Here is a 20,464-nt window from a genome sequence, read left to right on the forward strand (position 1 = left end):
TTTCTGGTTCTGACGCCCACTAAAGACCTGCCTCATAATTCCTTCGTGAATTCGGCATGTGAAAAGCTGCATTTTATTTTGAAGTACCAGATATAAATGCTGAAGAGCAACCTGCAGGTTGCTCACTAATACGATGGCTATAGCACGTATATTTGTTTAATCTTTGTACTTGTGGCTTCATTTACTACCCTTTAAAGCAGCTACTGGCATTAATAATTTCGAGCAACTCTATTTTGCTAAACGTAGAAGGCTAGAAGACTCAGTGCCTATGCGTAATCACTGCGTGGTGTTGCATTTATGACGCAACATTTTGATGAAATTGATCAATTCGCGAAGTCACCAATCCCTTTGAAGGCACAAGGACGGAGTTTAGGCAAATCCATGTACTATCACCATCATTTGCATGCTCGCTGAGCCACCATGCATGAAGCTCCCATAGACACTAGGGTGAGTGTTCTCCCTAGTACATTTTTGTAGAAAAAGCTTTATGCTTGAAATGTTGACCATTGTGAAAACCTCATGCATTTACAGCGCTTCAGAAAAACCCGTAGAGTAAAAAAGAACAGGACGGGGAGGACTCTGAATTTTTCGTTCCTTTCGAAGCGCTGGAAACGCACCAGTTATCCGAAATCCAACCATGGCCAAGCTTTGTGCTACAAGCTCTACGCTTCGAGTGGATCACGGAGTAGACACTCTAGGCAGAGTGATAGAAAGAGATGCTGGAGGCATAGTCTTCAAAAAAGGAACCATCTGTTTATTCGGCGCCTTTTGCCAACGTTTCGCAGGCGCACTTTTAAATAACTCAACGTGTGACAAACAGTGACCGCTGGAGAGAGAAGGCTCGGAAAACGGCACAGGTAGAACTAGAGGGCGAAGTCATTCTCTCGAGAATTGTGGTGGGGGGCAAGGGGAAAACAGAAACAAGGGGAGGGGGAGGGGCGTAGAGTCGCGGAGAACATCCGCACTATGTACAAGAGCGCGTGCGCACTGACACCGGAAGTGAGGTGAGGGAAGTTGAGTGTCCTCAGTAAAGGAGAAGTACAAAGGAGTCTGCAAACGGGGGAGGTCACGCAACAATCCCCCTCTTTTCGCAAAGCGTGCCTTCTAACGGCTTCCTTTTCCAACACTAAAATGTTTGTCGGATACTTCTGCTCACCGGTAAGCGGCGATGGCCCTAACGGGTCGTTTTCCTTTCTCAGACTTGCTGTACAGCTTTAATTACCGAATTAATTTTGAATTTGTACGAGTTCTTCCTGTTTTCCACAAAAGATGATCAGAAGGTAAAGGTAGTATAGAATAAACGGAAGCTTGTGTTCCTACAACGGGCTTTAAATTGTTCACGTCGTTTCTTAACAGGAAGCCCTCGGGTACGTGGGAAATTCCTTGCGGCACGCTTTACCCTTTCTTCGCGTTTGCAAATCCCCGAGACTGCAAAACGCGACATATAAGCTTCACATTATCGTAAATACCGCGTCCTGCTTTTGAGCGGCTAGCCACGCTATAGGAAGCATCACTGACATCCTGTAAGCTCTGCCGGTAATCAAGGCTTGAAAACGAGGGGGGGAAATTTTCGTTGTAGAAGCTCTGTACGGCCGTGTACCAGAAAGATTGCTGCTCACACACGGCAACGATTCCTTGCACACAGAATTAAGTGTTATCTGGGCAGTCACCCTCTCTTTCTGGGCTGATAGTAACAATAGTGAGCTACCTTCGAGCTCAGGCAAGCTGCGTTTAACCCTCCTGGACAACTAATGCGCAGATCCCCAATGAAGTCGAGAAGCCAACAGCGCGTCTTCGATCGCCGCTTCTCGGTGCGCAGAACACCCGACCATCTCTCCATCGTGACTAAAAACTCGCTCTGACGCCGCCAACAGCCCCGCAGTGGGGCTGCGTCGCGGCGAGAACCATTGCACTTCGTCGTTCGAGAGCCGCCAAGCTCGCTGATTGGCCGGCGGCCGTCTCCGCAGCAGGCGGCGTACGAAAGGAGATGGCGCTTCGCGTGGACGCGTCGATGCCCGGCCCGTCGGAGACGAGGGGGAAGCGGTAGCGTGGTACGTGGCGCCCCCTAGAGGTGGATCTTGCGCAGGTCGGACGGGCACGTGACCGCGTCGCACTGCGGGCAGAGTCTCTTCGCACCCTGCACGCGTGGCAGAGCAAAATGCATACGACTTGTAAGTGACAAATAACTTTCAGTGTACCGCTCTCCCTGCACAGAGAGTATACTGACACAAATTCGGCTCTTTAAGGAAAAGATTTGATAACACATTAATAATATTAGGTGGGATAAGGACGAATGTGTCCATATATATATATATATATATATATATATATATATATATATATATATATATATATATATATAGCCCAATGAATATTTTTTATTGGCAAAGGTGGACTGTATCACGTTCCAAAGGTACCAAAGGCTGAACTTGAAGGTTTGAGGCGCCACACCGGCCCAAGTACGAGAAAAATGCGTTAGAATCCGTTACGCCACACTAACGCACCGGCGGAGATTTCATCGCGAAACAGTAAAGCAAAATTGAGAGCTTGGCCTTCGTCTTTCTGTGCTAGCAATCAAGCTGTTACCGCGAGCCTAATGAACATGAACCTCTCAAAGAAATCTTTATCAGTCGAAATTGGCTTAACTTTTCTTTATAGCGTCCTTTTGATGAAATTGCGGGAATGAGAATTCGTGGTTATTATTTTGGTCACAAGTTTCTCCTTATAGTGTGCCTAACAACGCGATTGATTGTACACTAAATAAATGCACGCCCGGATAAACTCACCACTCGGTGCTTATTCATTGCTGCCACCTTTCTTTCATTGCTACTTTCATTGCTACACATTTAGCTATTTTATGAAGCACCGCACAAAGGGCTTGAAGCCCTGCACAAAGATTGTCTGTAGGTCGCTACAAGACCACCATAATAGGCCAAGAGCTGTCGTCAGCACAAAACTTATTCCAAGCGATTGCAATGCCAGTCGGGGTGGTTTTTTGTACTGGCATTCACGGATGTGGTGCCTGAGGTCCTAATCGTCTTAAAGAATCGTAGCAGCAGCATGTGGGAACAGTAGCAGGAAATTTTGGCACCGTAATACTGCGCGATAGACGTGATGGTCCCAGCTGCGACTGCAGTGAACACATAGGAGTAATGCGGTGTGCGTTCAAAAAGATATGTCCTCTATTTCCGACTCTGCATGGTCTATGTAGGCAGGTGAGGTGGGGCAAATTTTATGAGCTAGGAAGCTTTAGCTCGGGGTCCACTCCGATGCCGCCAATTCAAATACATGCGAAACACAAGAAACGGATTTATGAAGCATTTCCTTGACCTGCTTGAATGAAATTTGCTGCGTTTGAGAGTAAAAGTTAAATTCTGGTGACTGTAGGAAGCAGAATTTTTACTTATAGCCTGGTATATTTTAGAAAAAACTCCCAAAAATTGGTACGTAAAAAAAAAGTAAGAGCACTTAAGAGCACTATATCACAGTTCTGTAAATAGAATTCATTGGAGCATCTGAAGCGAACCAGTTGGTTTTATTAATTTGCAGCTCTCGTGAACTTGTGATAAAGTTTACGAGGGTTCTGCAAACGTCCCACTCACATACCAAAGGTAAACGTCAGACGTGTATATAATGCATCAATTTTGTCCGCTTTAGGTGCATTATTAGGAGCGCTTTACGAAATTGTGATGCCATACCTCATTGCTCAGTTACGAAGTTGTAAAAGGGATAGTTTCGTTTATTGAAATGTTACAATTTTCAAGAGTTGTTACGAAAATATTGAGGACCTAAATCAGAATTCCGCTTGCACCAGTAACCAGATTTCAACTTCTTCTTTTAAATGCGAGAAACATAATCAAACTCGGTGCTGTGGTTGCCGAGAAAAACGATTTATCCTTTCTCACGTATTCAGATAGGAGCACCCTAGCTAAAGGAGGAGGAAAGAGAAAAGTAGAAGGCAGGGAGGTTAACCAGAATAACGTCCGGTTGGCTACCCTACACCGGGGGAATGGGAAAGGGGAAAACAAGGATCACAGGGAGAGAGAGGAGGGAAGGAAAGAAGAAAATTGCGGCGAGTTCGCTGACGCGTGTGGTCTTACAGAAATTGCATTAATAGTAGATTTGGCTTAACAAGGTGTGCTCGTTTTACTGGTGAGACAAAGCCACATGCGGGTGGTGCTTACCAGAGTCTGAAGCCAGCAGCGTTCGCAGTGGACGTGCCAACAACATACGGAGACCAGCGGAGTTGTGTACGGACCCTGTGGAAAATACAAGACGAAAAAAAAGAAGGAAAGATCATACACACGTCATTCTAGATCTTAAATCACTCTCAGCTTGATTTATGCCCACTACAGAGCGAAGGCGTCTCCCATCGATCTCTAGTTGTCTTTATTCTTCTTCTTCTTCTCCTTCTTCTTCTTCTTCTTATTATTACATTGCGTCAGTCGATTCCATATCTGACGATTGATACCATGGAATACCAACTAGCCCGTACCCGAAACTTGCTCCATATCTTACGCCTGAATAATTGCTAATCTCGTTGCACCAGCTCAACCTCTAACATTCTCGACTGTGCCTCCCTCGCTTTGGAACCCGTTCTCTATCTCCTTTAGACGACCGGCCATCTGCCCTATGAATAATATGACCTGTTCAACTCATTTTGTTCTGTTTCATCTCAACTACATCTCAACTACATGGGCTCTTACATATGAACAAACCACCACTAATCACTCACACACACGCGATGCCAAACATGTCGCATTCGACTAGTCCTTACCCCTTTGCGACTAGGTTTGCAACGATGCAGACTCTTATGGCCACTGCTGGGACCACAGTAAAGCATCACTGAACCACAATAAAGCATCACTGAGCTCAAACTTTAGCTGTTCCCAGAGCAGTCGCGTAGGACCTATGTGGCTGCAACTCTGTCAGGTTACGTTCACGCTCGCAGCTCGAAGGTTAGAGCACTTCCGACACCTCTGAGCTGGAGCACGGCGTACTTGCCGTAGAAGTGGGGTACTTCTGCGCCCCCCTCCCTCGCTTTCCCACAGTTCAGATAGTGTGGGGGTGGGGGTAGCTCAAAGTATGCTATTTATTCGAGTAACTTATCAAAGGTGCTTTGACCCTTTCCAGCACTATTGAATGGTATAGACGGTCATTTGCCGCAAACCATGCCGAGTCGTAAGTGTTGTCAGTGCTCCTCTAAGAAGCCGCTGTCAAGTCGTACGTTGCAGGCGTCACAGCTGTCGTTCGCATTTCAGGCGAGGTGCCCGGATATGGGCCGTACACGTACATATCGATACATGAGCCTACAGCATTGATTCGATCGCGGCACCCGCATGGGCCTCAACGAGGCCAGAAAGATAGTCCTCTTAGTGTTATAAGCTTGCAACACTGCCTTCAGCAGTCCACGGCGGCCGCATTCCGACTGAGGTAGTATGCGAAAGGAGCTCGTGTACCGAACAATAAATTCACGTGGAAGAAGCCCATGTCATCATGACTAATCCTGATGCCCTGTCACACTGATAGTACCTTCTTCCCTCCCTGTCCTTTCTTTATTTTCTTCCCTTAAACCCTTTCTCCGAGTAGGATAGCAAACCGTATGCCTGCGTCTGGTTGGCCTTCCTACCTTTCCTTCCTTCTTTTCCTCCTCCTCCTGATACCCTTCCAACTCCCCACCGACACTCCCTTTGTCATGGCGACTAAAGGTTGCTTTGGGAGCTTAAACACAATCAATCGATAGCTACCGAACTTTTAGCCGTTATGCAAGCATCACAGAGATATTCATGCAGCGACGGCGTCACGTGACTGGTGAGCCTCGTGAAGTTTCCTACGAAAATTACCACTGAGAACTCCATGGCGCTAGTGTCAACGGGACATACTAGTGCCTGTCCAGCTATAGCTTGGGAATGATGGTGAGTATATGGATTGTGTGGCTTCAGGTGGCTTTGCATATTTTTGCAACTTTATCACTTTCAACAAAATAGTGCGCTATAAGTGCAACAATGCGCAATTATTGCGCATGTGCTTACTGCCATGCCGTATAGGGAAATGAATTATTGTTTGAAAAAGTAAGGCTACTAGGTCTCAAGGCAGTACTATGCAGATGAAACAAATTTATGTACTACGGATGGTTCTCATGGCAGCTGAAGAACGTTCCGCCCCGCTAGATTTCTTTCTAGTAATTTTTGTAGCAAACACTCTGGGCCATGAATTGAGAAAAAAAGAAAAGAGAAAGACACCGCGATGCAAACGTGAGGGAAGTGTGATTCACGAAATGATTTTTGCACTTACCGAACAAATGACGCACTTCCACCTGACTGTTTCGTCTGCACTTGCGCTTCTGCAGATAGAAAAAGAAAAGAATATAGGTCAAGACACTTAGCAACGTAGAACTACGCTCTTCATTGTTGCAGTTGCGCTTTTGACGCTTCCATAAAAAAGATTGTCAAAGTAAATGCCCCCTCTGCCCCCTCTTAAGTAGGTCGCAGAAATTAAATGGGCACGCAAGCAATACTTCCGAAGCATATACTGCTGACGTCGAAAACTGAGTTTGGTGATGGCGGCACAAGTTATGGTCAACATGTTTTTGTAGACGGCGTGACAGCAAGGAGACCACGGGGACGCGACGACGATAGTGTGGCGACAATGGAAGGAGGACAATGGAGACACTGACGGTGCTGTACAACGACGGCAGCATGACCCAGACGGCACGACAACAACGGGAATTGAGACAGTGTCGAAACGACGGCGTGGCGACGGCAAAGTGACGGCAGGCTCACGACGATGGCATCACAGCGGCCGTGCAGAGGGTCCACTGTAAAGTAATTTACTCCCTTAAAAGTGAAAAAGGGTGTAAATGTGTCTATAACTCACACCCTTGGGGTGTCAGCTATATACCCCACACCCTAAGGGTGTAAATGTGTCTATACCTCCGACCCTTGGGGTGTCAGCTATATACACCACACCCTTTCACACCCTTAGGGTGTGGTGTATATAGCTGACACCCCAAGGGTGTGAGTTATAGACACATTTACACCCTTTTTCACTTTTAAGGGAGTAAATTATTTTAGAGTGTCGAGTTTTTGTCTCTGCTCCTTTATTTCACGGAGGCCAGATTTCCTTTCTTCTTGTCGCATTTGTAAATCTATGTGTGCTTGTTTAGCGCGAAGGCGTTAGAACTCCCGTTCAGCGGTGAAGGCGGCGGCGTCCACGGCGCGTCGAGAAACCCACGTCACAGTCACGTGATTCAGTCACTCCGTACAGAGTGGAGACAACCGCGACGTCTACTACGGCGTTGGCCACGCGAATCGCAGACGCATTGCCGGCGCTCATTTATTTATTTATTTATTCATTCATTCATTATAAACGAATGAATGCGAACTAACAACAGTGACTGTGTAAGAATAAAAACCACTGAAGGGAACCATTAAAGGGCCCCTGAAACGGTTCGGACAAATTTTGTAGGCGCGTAGGGTACAGCTTAAGTAGAACATTCGCACCACAATTTAAGTGAAGCGTTACGTATTAATGGAGCTGCAAGCGATTAGAAGTTACCCTCCTCCCTAGCTATGCTTTTCCTCCTCAACTCGCTCGCCGAGCGAGCGGCGCTAAGCTCCGCCTTCACTGGTTCAGCGTCACGATGCAACGTCACATCGTTCACTTCCGGTTGTTTAGGAGCACGTCCCCTCCCGCGCGAGACCTCTCCGCTAGCCGCTAGGCCGTCGACCGAGAGCTATCGAAGCAGCGTGCGTTGCGAGCATTCTGTCGTAGCGCCGAACGTGTCCTGTACTCCGCTAAAAACAGGCAAGCTGGTCATTTCGGCAAATGACTGGAGGCATAAACTCAAGCTGATGAAGGAACTTTAGCGTAGACGTGCGTAAGCAGCCTGATCGGTCTGCACGGTCCAGACACTTGCTGGCGCAGCGCTTAACCAGTCAAACAAAGCGCTAATATTGCTCTAACCAAGTGTAAAGCATTTTAAACATTTATAAATCAACGTGTTGATGATTACACTCCTGCGAAAAATACACACCAGCAGCAAAGAATACACTTCGTTGCTGCTACTGTGTATGGTTGAGCTCTGTGCCACCAGGTGGCTGCACCGTGCAGACCGTTCACATTTGCCCTTCTGCTCATCTCGTGGCTCATCCCGGCACAGTCAAGCGGCCAGACCCTGCCCCCTTGCGCTTGCGTTTGCCCTAATACCGGACTCGCGGTTTGCAGGTCGCTAGGTTTGCAGTCCACAAGGCAACAAAGTCGAATCACAGTGCTCGCGAAAAGACTGAGACCGACTCTGACCGCGGAGCTCTCGTCAAAATGGAGTACGTTGTAACACAAACAGACGACACTTGCTGTGTGCCGGAAGTGCTGAAGTGTACTAAAAAACTATTCTTGTGTATTCTCTTTAAGTTATTTTCTTTTTACAAAAACAAAGTAACTAACATTCCTACTATTACGAGCATCATTTGTTCACCATAAAGTTGGAAAAATTATCGACCACGCGCCCTGGTCAGCCAATCAGATAGCTCGCCCATGTGACGTAATATGGGTTATTTGCATCATATGGGTAGGGGCGGCTTAAAATTCCGCCGAGCAGTGCGCTGCGATCGGCAGCGATATGTATTTTTAAAGCCTTATAATAAATTACACGCTTTACGCAGAGCACTTAGATGCATCAATTAATGATCAGAAGAACCTACTCTAACGACTCAGTACGTTTGTAGAAAATCGCCAAAATCGTTTCAGGGTCCCTTTAAGCTATCGTGTCATACCCTTAAAGCCGCAACTCAAGTGTTCCCCTCTCTTTTGGTCCCATCTGTCGCACCCAATTTGCCGCCGTCTCTGTCTCTCACTTTCTTTTTGATGACTCGGGGTTGTGCATTTAAACTTCCAATTAAAACTGCTTAGTTGCCAACTTTCTTGACCTCTTCCTCCATTTTGTTTCCGCGCTCTTGAGGTAGATATATTTGCGCACTTTAGTCGCCCATTTATTTTCATTCCTGAATCTTCCTTCAAGACTAACTTTTTTGGGGATTCTCTGATTTCCAAAGAGGACCAACCCACGTCACCCTGCAGTGCTTATAATTGCTGGTTATACCTTGGGCTCCCAATGCCAATGGTCCCACCGGCCTTTAGTTAACTGACGACCCAGACGAAATCTCTGATTTTAAGCACAGAATGGTACTTGCGGGTGTCCGTGCTGGCACCATCACTCCTTTCCAATTTCCTCGCACCACCTCATATTTATGGTAGCCCCAAACTATTCTATGTTTAATCATTGCCGCATTACGCTTCCACTTTATTTTCAGATTATCTTGGTGTCTGCTTGAGTAAGGCTTTCCTTCGTTTTTTTATATTTTATATACTCCGGTATATTCGTATTGCTTGGCTATGGGTTCAACTTGTTGACGAATTGATACCACGTCATTGCTAGCCTCTTCATTAAAGATAATAATTTCGGATTTCATCGTGCTAAACCTAAGGTCTACATTTGTCGCTGCATTGCCGCATGTATTCGCGAGTCCGTGTAAATGTCTTGCCTTGTCCGCTAGTAGCACTTCATCGTATATATACATCAGTCCTGGGACCTTCTGCTGCACCCTTTGCCCATTACGGATGTAAGATAAACAAAACCTAATTTACTGTTTTCCAGTCGCCTTTCTACCCGCTTAACAGAAAGCATAAGCAATGATGGAAATAGAAGGAGACCTTGCTTCAGGTCCTCGGTGAATTTTCACAACTTCATTGCATTTCCGGCCGGCGCATACAATTTGCCCTCGGTTATCTCAGTATATCTCCCTCGGCAGCTTCACGAAGTCGTCATCCATGTCTTCGTGCTTGAAATGTATCATGGCGATTCCCTACATAGTTTGTCGTAAGCACCCTAACATCTAGGAATCCTATCCACAAAGGCTCATTCCGAGCTATCGAAATGCCTATGCACTGAGTTAGAACAAAAATATTACCTTCTAAGCGTCTGCCTGGTCTGAACACATTCTGTAGCTCCCAGAATATGGAATATTTTGTTTCCCCCACCCACTTGGACAGCTCTAATATTATGGCTGGCGTTGTCCTTATCACAGCTAACGTTAGACAAGTTGTAAAAAGGGAGCGAAAAACGCGGTGCAAGATACGATTATAAGGCCTACAGTGTTCGGTACTCAGACATGTGACGACAGAAGACTGCAGGTCTTACAACCGAAACTTGCACCATTTTCGTTCAGTTTTCCTTCTTGTTTTGCTGATAATATCGCTAGCATTAGGAGGAACACCCTACATATGCCACCAAGATTACTGTAACCGGTCTGTGCGAGGTAAGTTTCGCAGTGGAAAATAATTTTGTCGTGGTCTGTGGAAATCAGTGTGGGTTTCTTCCTTTGTAGCTTTGTGCTGTTCCTCGGGCAAATGAACGAGAACAGACACGGAGGGGGCTCCAATGTTTGGTTAATCACAACCATGCGAGGCCACAGAGTAGGGGAATCGAAGCGTTACTTCTTTTTAATGTAAAAATAACAAGAAAAAGGGTAAACGAAAACTGACCGCAAGACAACTCGCCGCAAGTGTGATTCGAACCCACGTCTTCTGCATTGCGCGAGCGACGTACCATTAATTTAGCTATGGTGGCGGCTCCCCACACGATCCACTTTCTTGGGAATTTTCATCGAGTTTCATACACTTACTAGAGAGAGCTGTTGGGCCGCTGTCTACGGTAGGTGCGTGCAGAGCAGTTCAGTCAGCGTGGGAATAATGGGTAGTACGTAGATTTGCCTAAACTTCGTCCTTCTGGCTTTAAATGGCTTCGTGACAATGCAAAGTGATAATTTTTTAAGAAGGTAAGAAGTTACAAGTAATTAAACAAGCATTACTAAAATTATTCAACGGCAAGATTCGAACACAGGGCCTCTAGCACAGAAGCCTGATATCGTTGAAACCATCACGCCACGGACGCATGGACAAGCGGAACAACTGCAATCAGTGATTATGCGTGCTTGCCGAGTCTTAGTACCTCCTGCATAAAAACAATTACAGACTGCTTTCAAATTCAGGCCATTCAGGCCCAGATAAAGCGTAATAAATGAAGCCACAAGAAAGTTTGAAGCCCCATGCAGAAAGATCAGATAAATCCATCATTCCCATGGTGGCTGAACGATAGCAGCGACAGAGTTGCCTCTAGTTTTGGCCTTGGGAGGGTTAGGCAGGGACACTTACGGCCATGACAGTGGATGTGGGACGTCCCTTTAAGCGCAGGCGTCGCGTAGTAACATGTATAAGCCAGACGGTTCATTCTTCAGCAATAATACGTACAAATAATACTGATACTAGCACGATCTGCATAATATGTTTGCTTATCTGCGTGGCTGGGCAGCGATATATATATATATATATATGGCGTAATTAATATGTCGACGAACTTTACCAACAAGCCGCTGGCCATTAGGCCCTCGTGTACTGCCTGAATCTACCAAGGTTGCCAGAGTCATGACCATCGCTATGCAATGCTTTCATTTCATGCCTCTTCCTTCGCCTAGCCGACTTTCCCAGAACTGGATGTGCCAGAGCATGGCCTCCGAGATTCGGCGACAGGACACGCTGTCGTGATCTCGGAGGCCATGCTCAGAGTCTGCCCTTTTTCTCAACGCAGGGAAGACAATTCCATTAGAAGCCGGAGCAGTCGATTTTACGTTTGTCTACCGTCCGAAGTCGATTACACGCTGAGGCAACGCAACGTGGGCCTTACGAATGTGCCACTTATTGTAGGGAGGAAGGGAGCGAACGTGCTAAAATGGAGAGAAGGCATAGAGAGGGAGGCCTAGCTAGAAGGGAGAGGGAGAGCAATCACCTCTCATCGGCCGCTTGACCATCTTCAGTGCAGGGCGTTTCGCTACTGCTCCCGACACCGGCTCCCGCGCCCGACGACGAAGGCGACCTGCGATGAGGCCAGTAAACCAGAGAGAAAGAAAGAAATAAAAAAGTGTGAGCCGACGAGTTCGATCGAAGGAACGAATCAGGGCCGGGACGGCGTGAAAATTTTGAACTAAATGTTCATCTGCCCATCTATACGAATACTGATACAAATGGAGAGAACGCTAGAGATTTAAAAACTGAGACAATCGGCTACGGTACGCTAGACGGGAGAAATCTCACTACCGTTGCTTTTTATTGAGTGTCCGTCGTCCTTCAGAAAACGCTTCCTCTCTCAAGGTCCCCTCTGTCTCTTTGTAAAGGTCCCGAATCAATAGGCTGACATCCGTGGTCAAGACAAACATCTGGTATACATTAAAATTTTTTACAGGAACAAAAAATCTCGAGTTACTGGCTTTCTCGCGTCCACTAGAACAGTCAGTTCTGCAAGTCTACCGGAATGATTGTAAATCCTGGAAGCTCATTCCATTTTTTTCCCTCTCTAAACATTGTCATCTCTCTCAAAAGCAGTATTGATTATATAATTTACTTCTATTTTCGCTGCCAGCGTCATACAGATCTACACAAGACGGCTTCATTTCTACATTCATTCCCTACGCGGGCTATAGTAAAAGGGAATCTCTTCCCAACGCTCCCGATTCCCCTGCTCTATTCTCCCCAAACGGGTCAACGGGATGGGGGCCAGGGAAGCGAAATGTGCCCTCTCATTGCAAACTGGCCCCATCGACACGTGCATAAATGCGCTTTGCCTGTCCACATATCGTTTCTTTCCATTCTTTTCTTCTTTTTCACTGGTGGGAAGTGTTTGTCGGGACAGTAGCCTCTCTCTCTCTCCCTTCAGTGTATGGCGGATGCTCCGCCAGCCTTCACCGTGAACTTTTTTGTTGTTACTTTTCGTTACGTTTCGTCACGTCGACTTTCTGCCTTATCGTCCCCACGCGGGACAGTTCTGCCACCCTTCCTTTTCTTTTCACCCTCTGCTTTTGCGAGGGACCAGCCTTCTCTCACCTGACACCGCCAATTTGAGTGACTGTCGCGTCACGTCAGCCGACCGGAACTGATGTCACTCTGGAGTCGGCGGACCCGCTCTCATCCCACCGGGGCCTTTCCCCAACTTCACCCCATCACTGTTCCACAAAAACTTCCTGTTTCTTTAGGTTCTTTTTAAATATTTTTTGTTGCGCCTCTTCGTATTCGCATGGCCATACTCGGAGCCGTATTCAGAGCCGGAGGGTGCGTTTTCAACTCCCTTGCTCGAGGGCCCGACGTCGAAACGGACGGCACCCGTCAACGCGGGGGCAATTTGACTAAAAGCACCGCTTCTCACTTTCCCGCCAGTGCTTCTTGCGTCCCGACGCGACGGCCTCAGCCAGACGCCCCGAAGCCCGCCCATCACTTCGAACTGCCCGTCCTCGCTGAACTTTCTGTGTCGCGTGTACGGTGCGTAGTAGTACATCCTTGTTAGGGCAAACGAGTCGAAGTTTTTTTCGTGCGCTTCAAAGCGATAGCACGAAACCACCACCCCCGGTATGGCAGCCCATCTTGAGTCCTTTTCACACTGCGGAGGCACCGCTCTCTCTCTCTCTCTCCATTCTATTGCTTTGCTTTTTTTAAAAGTGTAGCTTCGTTGCGAGTAACGGGGAAGCGACCGAGTGTCGATCTGCTTGCCGGTCATGCGAGTCAACTCAAGCCGTCCCGTGTCAAGTCGAGACGAGTAGCTAAGCAAAAAAAAAAAAAGGCAAGGGATCAGAGAAGGGGGAGGGGACGTTGTCAAACAGTGGAGAACATCTTGTCGGCGAGAAGCCCGCCCGCAGTCCTAATTGAATTATATCGAGAGCATTTGCATGAGAGCAAAATGGAATCCGTTGCTACGGCGTGTATTTTTTTTTCATTTTTGATTCTTTCGTTTCCTTTTGCCCCATACTTATGCTCGTTGCTACGTGGAAGCTGGAAAAACATCACATGCTATACTTGGTCTCTCTTCTCTTTAAATGTTTCATAGTTACGATTTTCCACTTCAGAATGAATCTTTCTTTATTTTCTACCGCGAGACTCCGTAGACGTGAAGTCCTCGTTACATTTTAGGGCGCCTTCAGCGAAGCCGATCCATAACGCAAAAGAAAGAGAAAAAAGGAAGGAGAAGGTCCATCAATTTGGCTTTCTTATGTGCCTGTGGAGCTCTCGCAGGGAAGTGACTTCTCGCAGTAGCGACGTTGTTTTTGCTTCTGAATCTACTTTACCGCCTGATCACTGCTTTTATTCTTGCTTACTTAGCATGCATTTAATCTTGCGCTGTCAGCGCTGACGGAAAGAGTCGACTCATCGCAGCTAGGGCTGATGTTTCTTACACTTTTGCATGGTGTTCTGTATCAAGAAATGGTCTGACTCAAAAAAGGAAAGAAAGAACAATAATCTGGTCTTGCTATTTTCTTGCGGTGTGCTTCATGCCCTGCCATTACGCATCCGCTGTTTGTTTGAAGTCATGCAGTGTACAGCTTTAACCCTTCATAATCCTCTTCCACTACTGCGGAATAGCGAAACGCCGATTACGTCAATGGCGGCACCATCCCTCGTAGAGCCATCTAGTGGCGTTTCCTTTAACTACAATGTCTGACAAACGTTTCTGTGTCACGTCTTTTTTTTTTTTCTTGATGAAACGAAAAGAAACATATGGGTAACAGCGCAAACAGACGACCACAAAAAGGGAGACACGAACACAGAAGCACTTGTGTGTTCGTGTCTCCCTTCTTGTGGTCGTCGGTTTGCGCTGTTACCCATATGTTTCAAGACCAACCAAATCGCCAAACAAGAAGCATTGAGAAAAAAAAAGAAGACAAAACAATCTGCTATACGCTAACGATTGTTGCTGCTGATGCCATCGACACCAGTGGATAGTTAACGCCAGTCGCAATTGGCGTGCGCCGCAAGATCTCGGAGGCCGTGCTTTGTGTGCGCTCGTTGACGTCGCTGTCGCAAGATCGCGCCAGTAGCGCTGTTGTGCCACCGCCACATGTGTATGTGTGGCTTGTAGCCGTACATTATGCTGTGCGCGCTCCTGCGAAAATGAAGTCTTCATTTGGTTCTACTGTTGTACCATTGTTCCACGATTCTTCGCGTCCCATATTGCTTTCACGTTCTGCTCCGTTGCTCACTTGCGTTGAGTACGATTGAACTCACAGCTAGGAAAGGACGCTTTCAACTGGATTGCGTTTTCACATAGTGCAGTTGAATTATATGCCAAGAATTGAACTTATCTGAAGTTTATTTGCGTGGCGCGTAAGAAAAGCAAGTACACATTTTTCAGCTGTAAATTAAGAAGTCCCGTAACAGAAACTGTCCTGGGGACTTTCTTTTTTAGCGCATACGAGATAATGACAAAATAAAAACTTAATAAGGACCTGTGGTCATGGAAAGCAATATTTCACTTTCGTAGGATTGGCGTAAAGACACAATATCAAGAGCATATGTAACCGATAAGTGTAATGATCATACGACACAAGAAATTATGAGTCAGAATTCGTTCTTGGGCTATAGTCTGTTCGTATTTAAATCAATTACCGTAGCGTTGGCAAGGCGGACGTAAGACAGGTGATGGGCCGAGAATATTTGCGTAAGAATTAACGCAAACGTGCGAGAGAATAACAACTTGTGCATTATATGATTCGTAAACAGTAAAAAATTTTTCTGTTACAAATATCGCAAGGCACGCGCGTCCGTGGAAAGAATTCAAAGATGCGCGGATGTATCGCTCTATGACACTTTAGTTCCATAATTTAACCACAATTTGACACCGCCATTCATAAGACTACCTAGTGAGGAATAGCTTAGCCGCCACGTGGGTTAGGTGTGTACTTAGTGTACGTCAATAAAGCGAAGGTAGCCAAAGGTCACGCTTCGTTCTAGATCACATGCGCGCTCCTGTCAAGTGTTTCGTGCAAGACCAACTTCAAATCATCTCCCCACTAACAGTGACAAAGCGTTACGGAAACACGTTTGCAGGCTTTTGTCATTTTTCACAGCCTTTCCTGCCTTCACTTAAATGCGGGCAGATTGCAGTGAAATTCGTTGAAAGGTTCCTTTTGTGTCCGCCTGTTATGTATACGGCACTAACGAGGTCAGAAGAAAGTGACACTAAAGAAGAACAACCTGATATTCCGGTTTCATTTTTTCGCATCTTCAACGGCGGACACTCGAGCCCTACTTGTCATCTTGATTTCGATGCTAACTTTCTATCGAACGTAAATTGAAGTTCGAATGACAGCTACAGTTTTGCCAACGCAGCCAACTGATTCAAGGCAACCTACAAAGAAGAAGTACGAGTAGATTGCTTGACGTTGCGTTGACGGCGAGTGCCAGGGGCCCAATGTGCGCTTAAGTGTGGAAGGGCCTTGAGACTGTGTTGTCGGATTTGTCTTGTATATGACCACTGTACGCTCTACAGTACAGTAGGTCATGTTGGACCGATTATACAGAAACACAATGGCCGGAACCTGGGCCAGCGGCCACCCTAGAGTTACTGCATATGCTACCGTAGGTAGCATATACAGTAACTGTAATAGTAACAGTTACAGTTACAGTAACAGTTACTGTATGTGCTACCTGCGGTAGCACATACAGTAACTCTAGGCCACCCGACGGGAGAGCGTCCTCTACCGCAAAGAAAGGAAAGCTCAACACATGCACTCCCGTTGGCCTCTACTTCCGTAACCCGTCAGCGAACAAAAAAAAAACGCCGCTGATCGATTTTTTAACCGGTGCTCTTATGTACAAACACCTGTCGCATGTGAACATCGACAGACTAAGAAAAATAACTAAAAAGAAAAAAAATTTGATGTAAGAACGAAACTCACCCGTCGCGCCCTGTGGACGACTGCTCGCCGCCGCCTCGGGAGTCGGCGGTCCCGTCGGCGCTCCCCGTTCGATCCCGAACTCCCGACGGCGACTGGGGATCCTTGCCTCCTCCTCCCGGAGATCCCGATCGGCAACGCTCTGCGTTCGGCGAGAGGGCGGGAGTGAGAAAAGACAGGCCGGGCCGTAAGCGCGAAAGAATGGCAAAATTCCGTCCCCCCCCCCCCCCCAGTACGCGACACACGAAAGAACACCACACGGAAAAGGGAAGCGCTAAGAAAAGCGGCATGCGTGCGTCAAGAAGGGCGGCTCGGTGGTGTATAGGAGCTGGCTGCGCCCCCCCCCCCCTGTACTGGGCGGTCCCCTTCGCTCCCAATCTCCCGACATTTTAACTCCCCATTTTTTTATTCAGCGGTCAAATGCTCGTTTTTCTTCGCCCTGTTCGCTCTCTTTTACTCTGCCATGTCGCGTCGTGCGGTATTCGAGAACTGGAACAGCCGTCACTGTCACCTTGCGTAGCTCGAACTTCCTGGCGCGGTAATTTCCATATTGAGGGCACTATGCACCTACATTCATTTGGTTGAGTTAGAATCGCGGGTCCGCGACAATAAATCCGAGTGAAAAACGACAGCGAACTTGTGTGCGAACAACCAGAGGAAGATGCGACATATACAAGAAGCAACGCTGGAACTAGCGTAATCCGCGTTTTTCTTATTGTTTGGGATAACTACCCGTACGGGCCCCAGAAAGCTTCACGACTGCCAGCGAATTCTTCGTCAGCTACATAATCGCTGATGCTTGCTAAAAAAAAAAATGTCCTTTATAATATACCACAGAACGTTGGCAGTACGGCACGACACACCAGCGCTATTTCTAGCGCATGCGGAAGCAGCGCGGCGGAAGATTGTCAGCGGTGTTGCGGCAGAATATGTAGGAACAAGTTGCAGCCATGGGCTCCTAGCACGTGGCTTGGGACTGCAGGTGTGTTTTCTCCTATTTGAGACCTCAGGTGGAGCACCAAATGTAGGATCGGGGCCGTCGCTTCCCAACCATCCGCTTAATAACAGTCGTCAGAGACGGCTGCCAGCAGTCTGCTGTAGAGAACTACAAGAACAGAGGTCACGAAAAGCTTCGCCACATGTCAACTGCTGAAGAAAACCACGAAGCTTGCTGTCAAAATTCACTCCGTGCCGTGCCTCTCGAACGTAAGCAATCGAGGTGGGCATAATCAGCAGCGCCTTCGGAAGGAATAGAGTCCCGAGTATGGGTTAAAGTGCATGTCGATTTAAACCGGGAAGGAAGTGACGGAAAGAAGGGAACGGTTATGCCAGCCCGGCCGCGACGGTCGTCCTTTTTCGTGCCACTGCGTCCAATGTTCCCCACACCCTTTCGCATCTCACCGTCTCTCTTTCTCTCTCTGCATCACCACGAAGAACGCCCTTTAATAAGTGGACCCGTCGCACGCCATACCGGGTCACAGTGCGGCCCCAGTACAGTCTCGGTACCCGGGCGCCGCAGGGCTCGGGCGGCATAGCGGGGGCTCAACGGGGCAGAAAGGATTTCGGGAAACGCAAGGGGAAAGAGGGAGGAGCCGGAGAGACAGAGAAGCGAGACCTCCCCCCCCCCCCCCCCCCCCCGGAACAACGCCGGGCCTCGCGACGGAGCCAGCGAGGTCACTGAGGCGAGTGGCAATACCGTGCGCATCCTCGCGTTCAACGCGGGCGCTCGGAGAGGACCGAGAGCCGAGGTCTTCCTGCGCGCTGTGCTCCCTGGAGCATGGCAGTGTACGCTGCAGGCGTTGCTGTAACTAAGGCGGGGGGGAGGAGGTGGGGGGTGTAGTCGTCGGGACGGTCGAGGTACGTAGCCCTCCCGAACTGCCTCGCACGGCACTCCGCGCGGTGCGTCTCTAGAATGCTGCACGGAACTGGCAGTGTTCCGCGAACCAGAGCGTGTGTGCGTGTGTGCGTGTGGGAGAGGTGCGCCAAACAGCCGACCGCTTTGCACGCTGCGTTTCGTCCGAAATATATGTGCCGGGGTCGGAGCGCCCCCTCTCTGTTGGGCTTCGCTGGATATTGCGGGATGGACAAAGGGCTGCGATCGATCGTCACCTTGTTTTTGAGTGCGTGCCCTCTTTTTTTTTTTTTTGCCGTGTTGGTGTTCGTCTTGCTTTGTTTGTTTTTTTTCTGTTGAACCGTTACCGACTGCTAACACGTTTATGACACAAGTGGAGAAGCACGACAGGAATGCGGGCGGTTGGCGGAATGAAGCGTACGCGCACCCGCTACGCCGTGGCTCGAGTAGAACGCTGACGCACGCACGTGCAGACACCACCACGTGCTCAAACATGAGAGTACACGCGAGGAGGAAAAAGAAAAGGAAAGATAGCGACGCAAAAGAAAGGAGAATGTGTATAGTGAGCTACGTGCCGGAGAGGACTGCAGCCAATTTCGCAAAAGCATGCATTCTCGAGGGAAGTGTACATATGCTCCGACCGTGTGGGGCCACTTATTCCGAGCTGCTAGCGTGCCTAATTTCTAGAGGGGCACGTGGATTGACGACGCGCGCGTTCCGGCCCTGGCCACCTGCAGTGTGCTGACGAAAAGAAAGGCAAAAGACAGCAGAGGAGTGTTTATCGTGTCATTGCTGTACTCGCATGTAAATACTGAAGCGACACTGAAGAGAAACAGTAAATCAGCCTAACTCATAATGCATTCTTTAAACAAATCTTCATTTTCGTTAGTTTAATAAAAGGAACAAGGAAGGTCAAACTTCCTTTTTTTTATTTCGTGCCACCATTTCCTCGTCGCTTGTCCCGGTAAAAACACTCGGAAAACCACGGAAAGCAAGCATTATCGATGGCGTAGCGTGTTACATTTGCCTGGCTCACTCGAGCTCTCCAGGCCAGTTTAAGGCCACCGCAAGCGCATTAAACGCGATCCACGGTGACGGTCCGGCGTATGCAACACGCTCTCTCATATACACCGGGCAACGGTTGCGCACGCATCCTCACCGGCTGACTCGTAGGAGGCGTCCGAGAGCTCGACCTTGAGCGGCGGAGGTGGACCTCGACTCCTCGGCGTGCCCGGCGGGGAACCGCAGTCCGCCGACTGTAGGTCCAGCGGAAGCTCGGCTCGCCGACGGCGACCACACAGCGCTGGACGGTGCGCGTTTCGTCACCGCGAGACGTCGTCCAATGGAGGGAGGCGGGCAAGGGGAAAGGGGCGGAGACACGAAGAGAGGAAGTTTAGATGCAAGCTTGATTGGTTGGTATTGCGGAGAGACAGTTACTGCGCTGCACTTAATCCCATATTTTCAAACTGCTTCTTTACAATCTCTTTATGATTGGTTGGTACATTGATTCGTGAAGTTTAACGTCCGAAAATGACACTGGAGTTATGAGAGACGCAGTAGTAGAGGGCGACAGATTAATTTAGGTCACATGCTGTATTTAAAGAAAAGGGGAACTTCCTCCAAAATAGAACTACACGAGCGCTTTCGCATTTGGCCTTCATCGAAATAGGTCTGCCTCGGTCGGGAGTCGAACTTACGGCCTCGCGCTCCGTAGCAGGACACCAACGAACCACCACGGCGGGACGGGCAAGCTTGAGCGACGTATGGCCTTTCTTTGAAAATCTGAATTTAAGCAGCCTTCACATTGTTTAAACATTTCTAGCAAATCGATTTGGCATGT

General features: G+C 48.1%; 1 protein-coding gene across 1 annotated transcript in view; it reads right to left on the bottom strand.

The window, feature by feature from the left end:
- Positions 1-758: 758 nt before the first annotated feature.
- The window catches only part of LOC139049748 (uncharacterized), an 83,363-nt gene continuing 63,657 nt past the window's right edge, over positions 759-20,464 (bottom strand). Inside the window, exons 10-15 of the mRNA XM_070525543.1 lie at positions 19,784-19,927; positions 16,776-16,914; positions 11,843-11,929; positions 6,295-6,343; positions 4,185-4,259; positions 759-2,137 (exon numbers count right to left, since the gene is read on the bottom strand). Coding sequence (XP_070381644.1) covers positions 2,066-2,137; positions 4,185-4,259; positions 6,295-6,343; positions 11,843-11,929; positions 16,776-16,914; positions 19,784-19,927 — 566 coding nt within the window. The 3' untranslated portion in view covers positions 759-2,065. The remainder of the gene's footprint in view (positions 2,138-4,184; positions 4,260-6,294; positions 6,344-11,842; positions 11,930-16,775; positions 16,915-19,783; positions 19,928-20,464) is intronic.

This window comes from Dermacentor albipictus, chromosome 9 (assembly GCF_038994185.2).
Source record: "Dermacentor albipictus isolate Rhodes 1998 colony chromosome 9, USDA_Dalb.pri_finalv2, whole genome shotgun sequence".
Taxonomy (NCBI): domain Eukaryota; kingdom Metazoa; phylum Arthropoda; class Arachnida; order Ixodida; family Ixodidae; genus Dermacentor; species Dermacentor albipictus.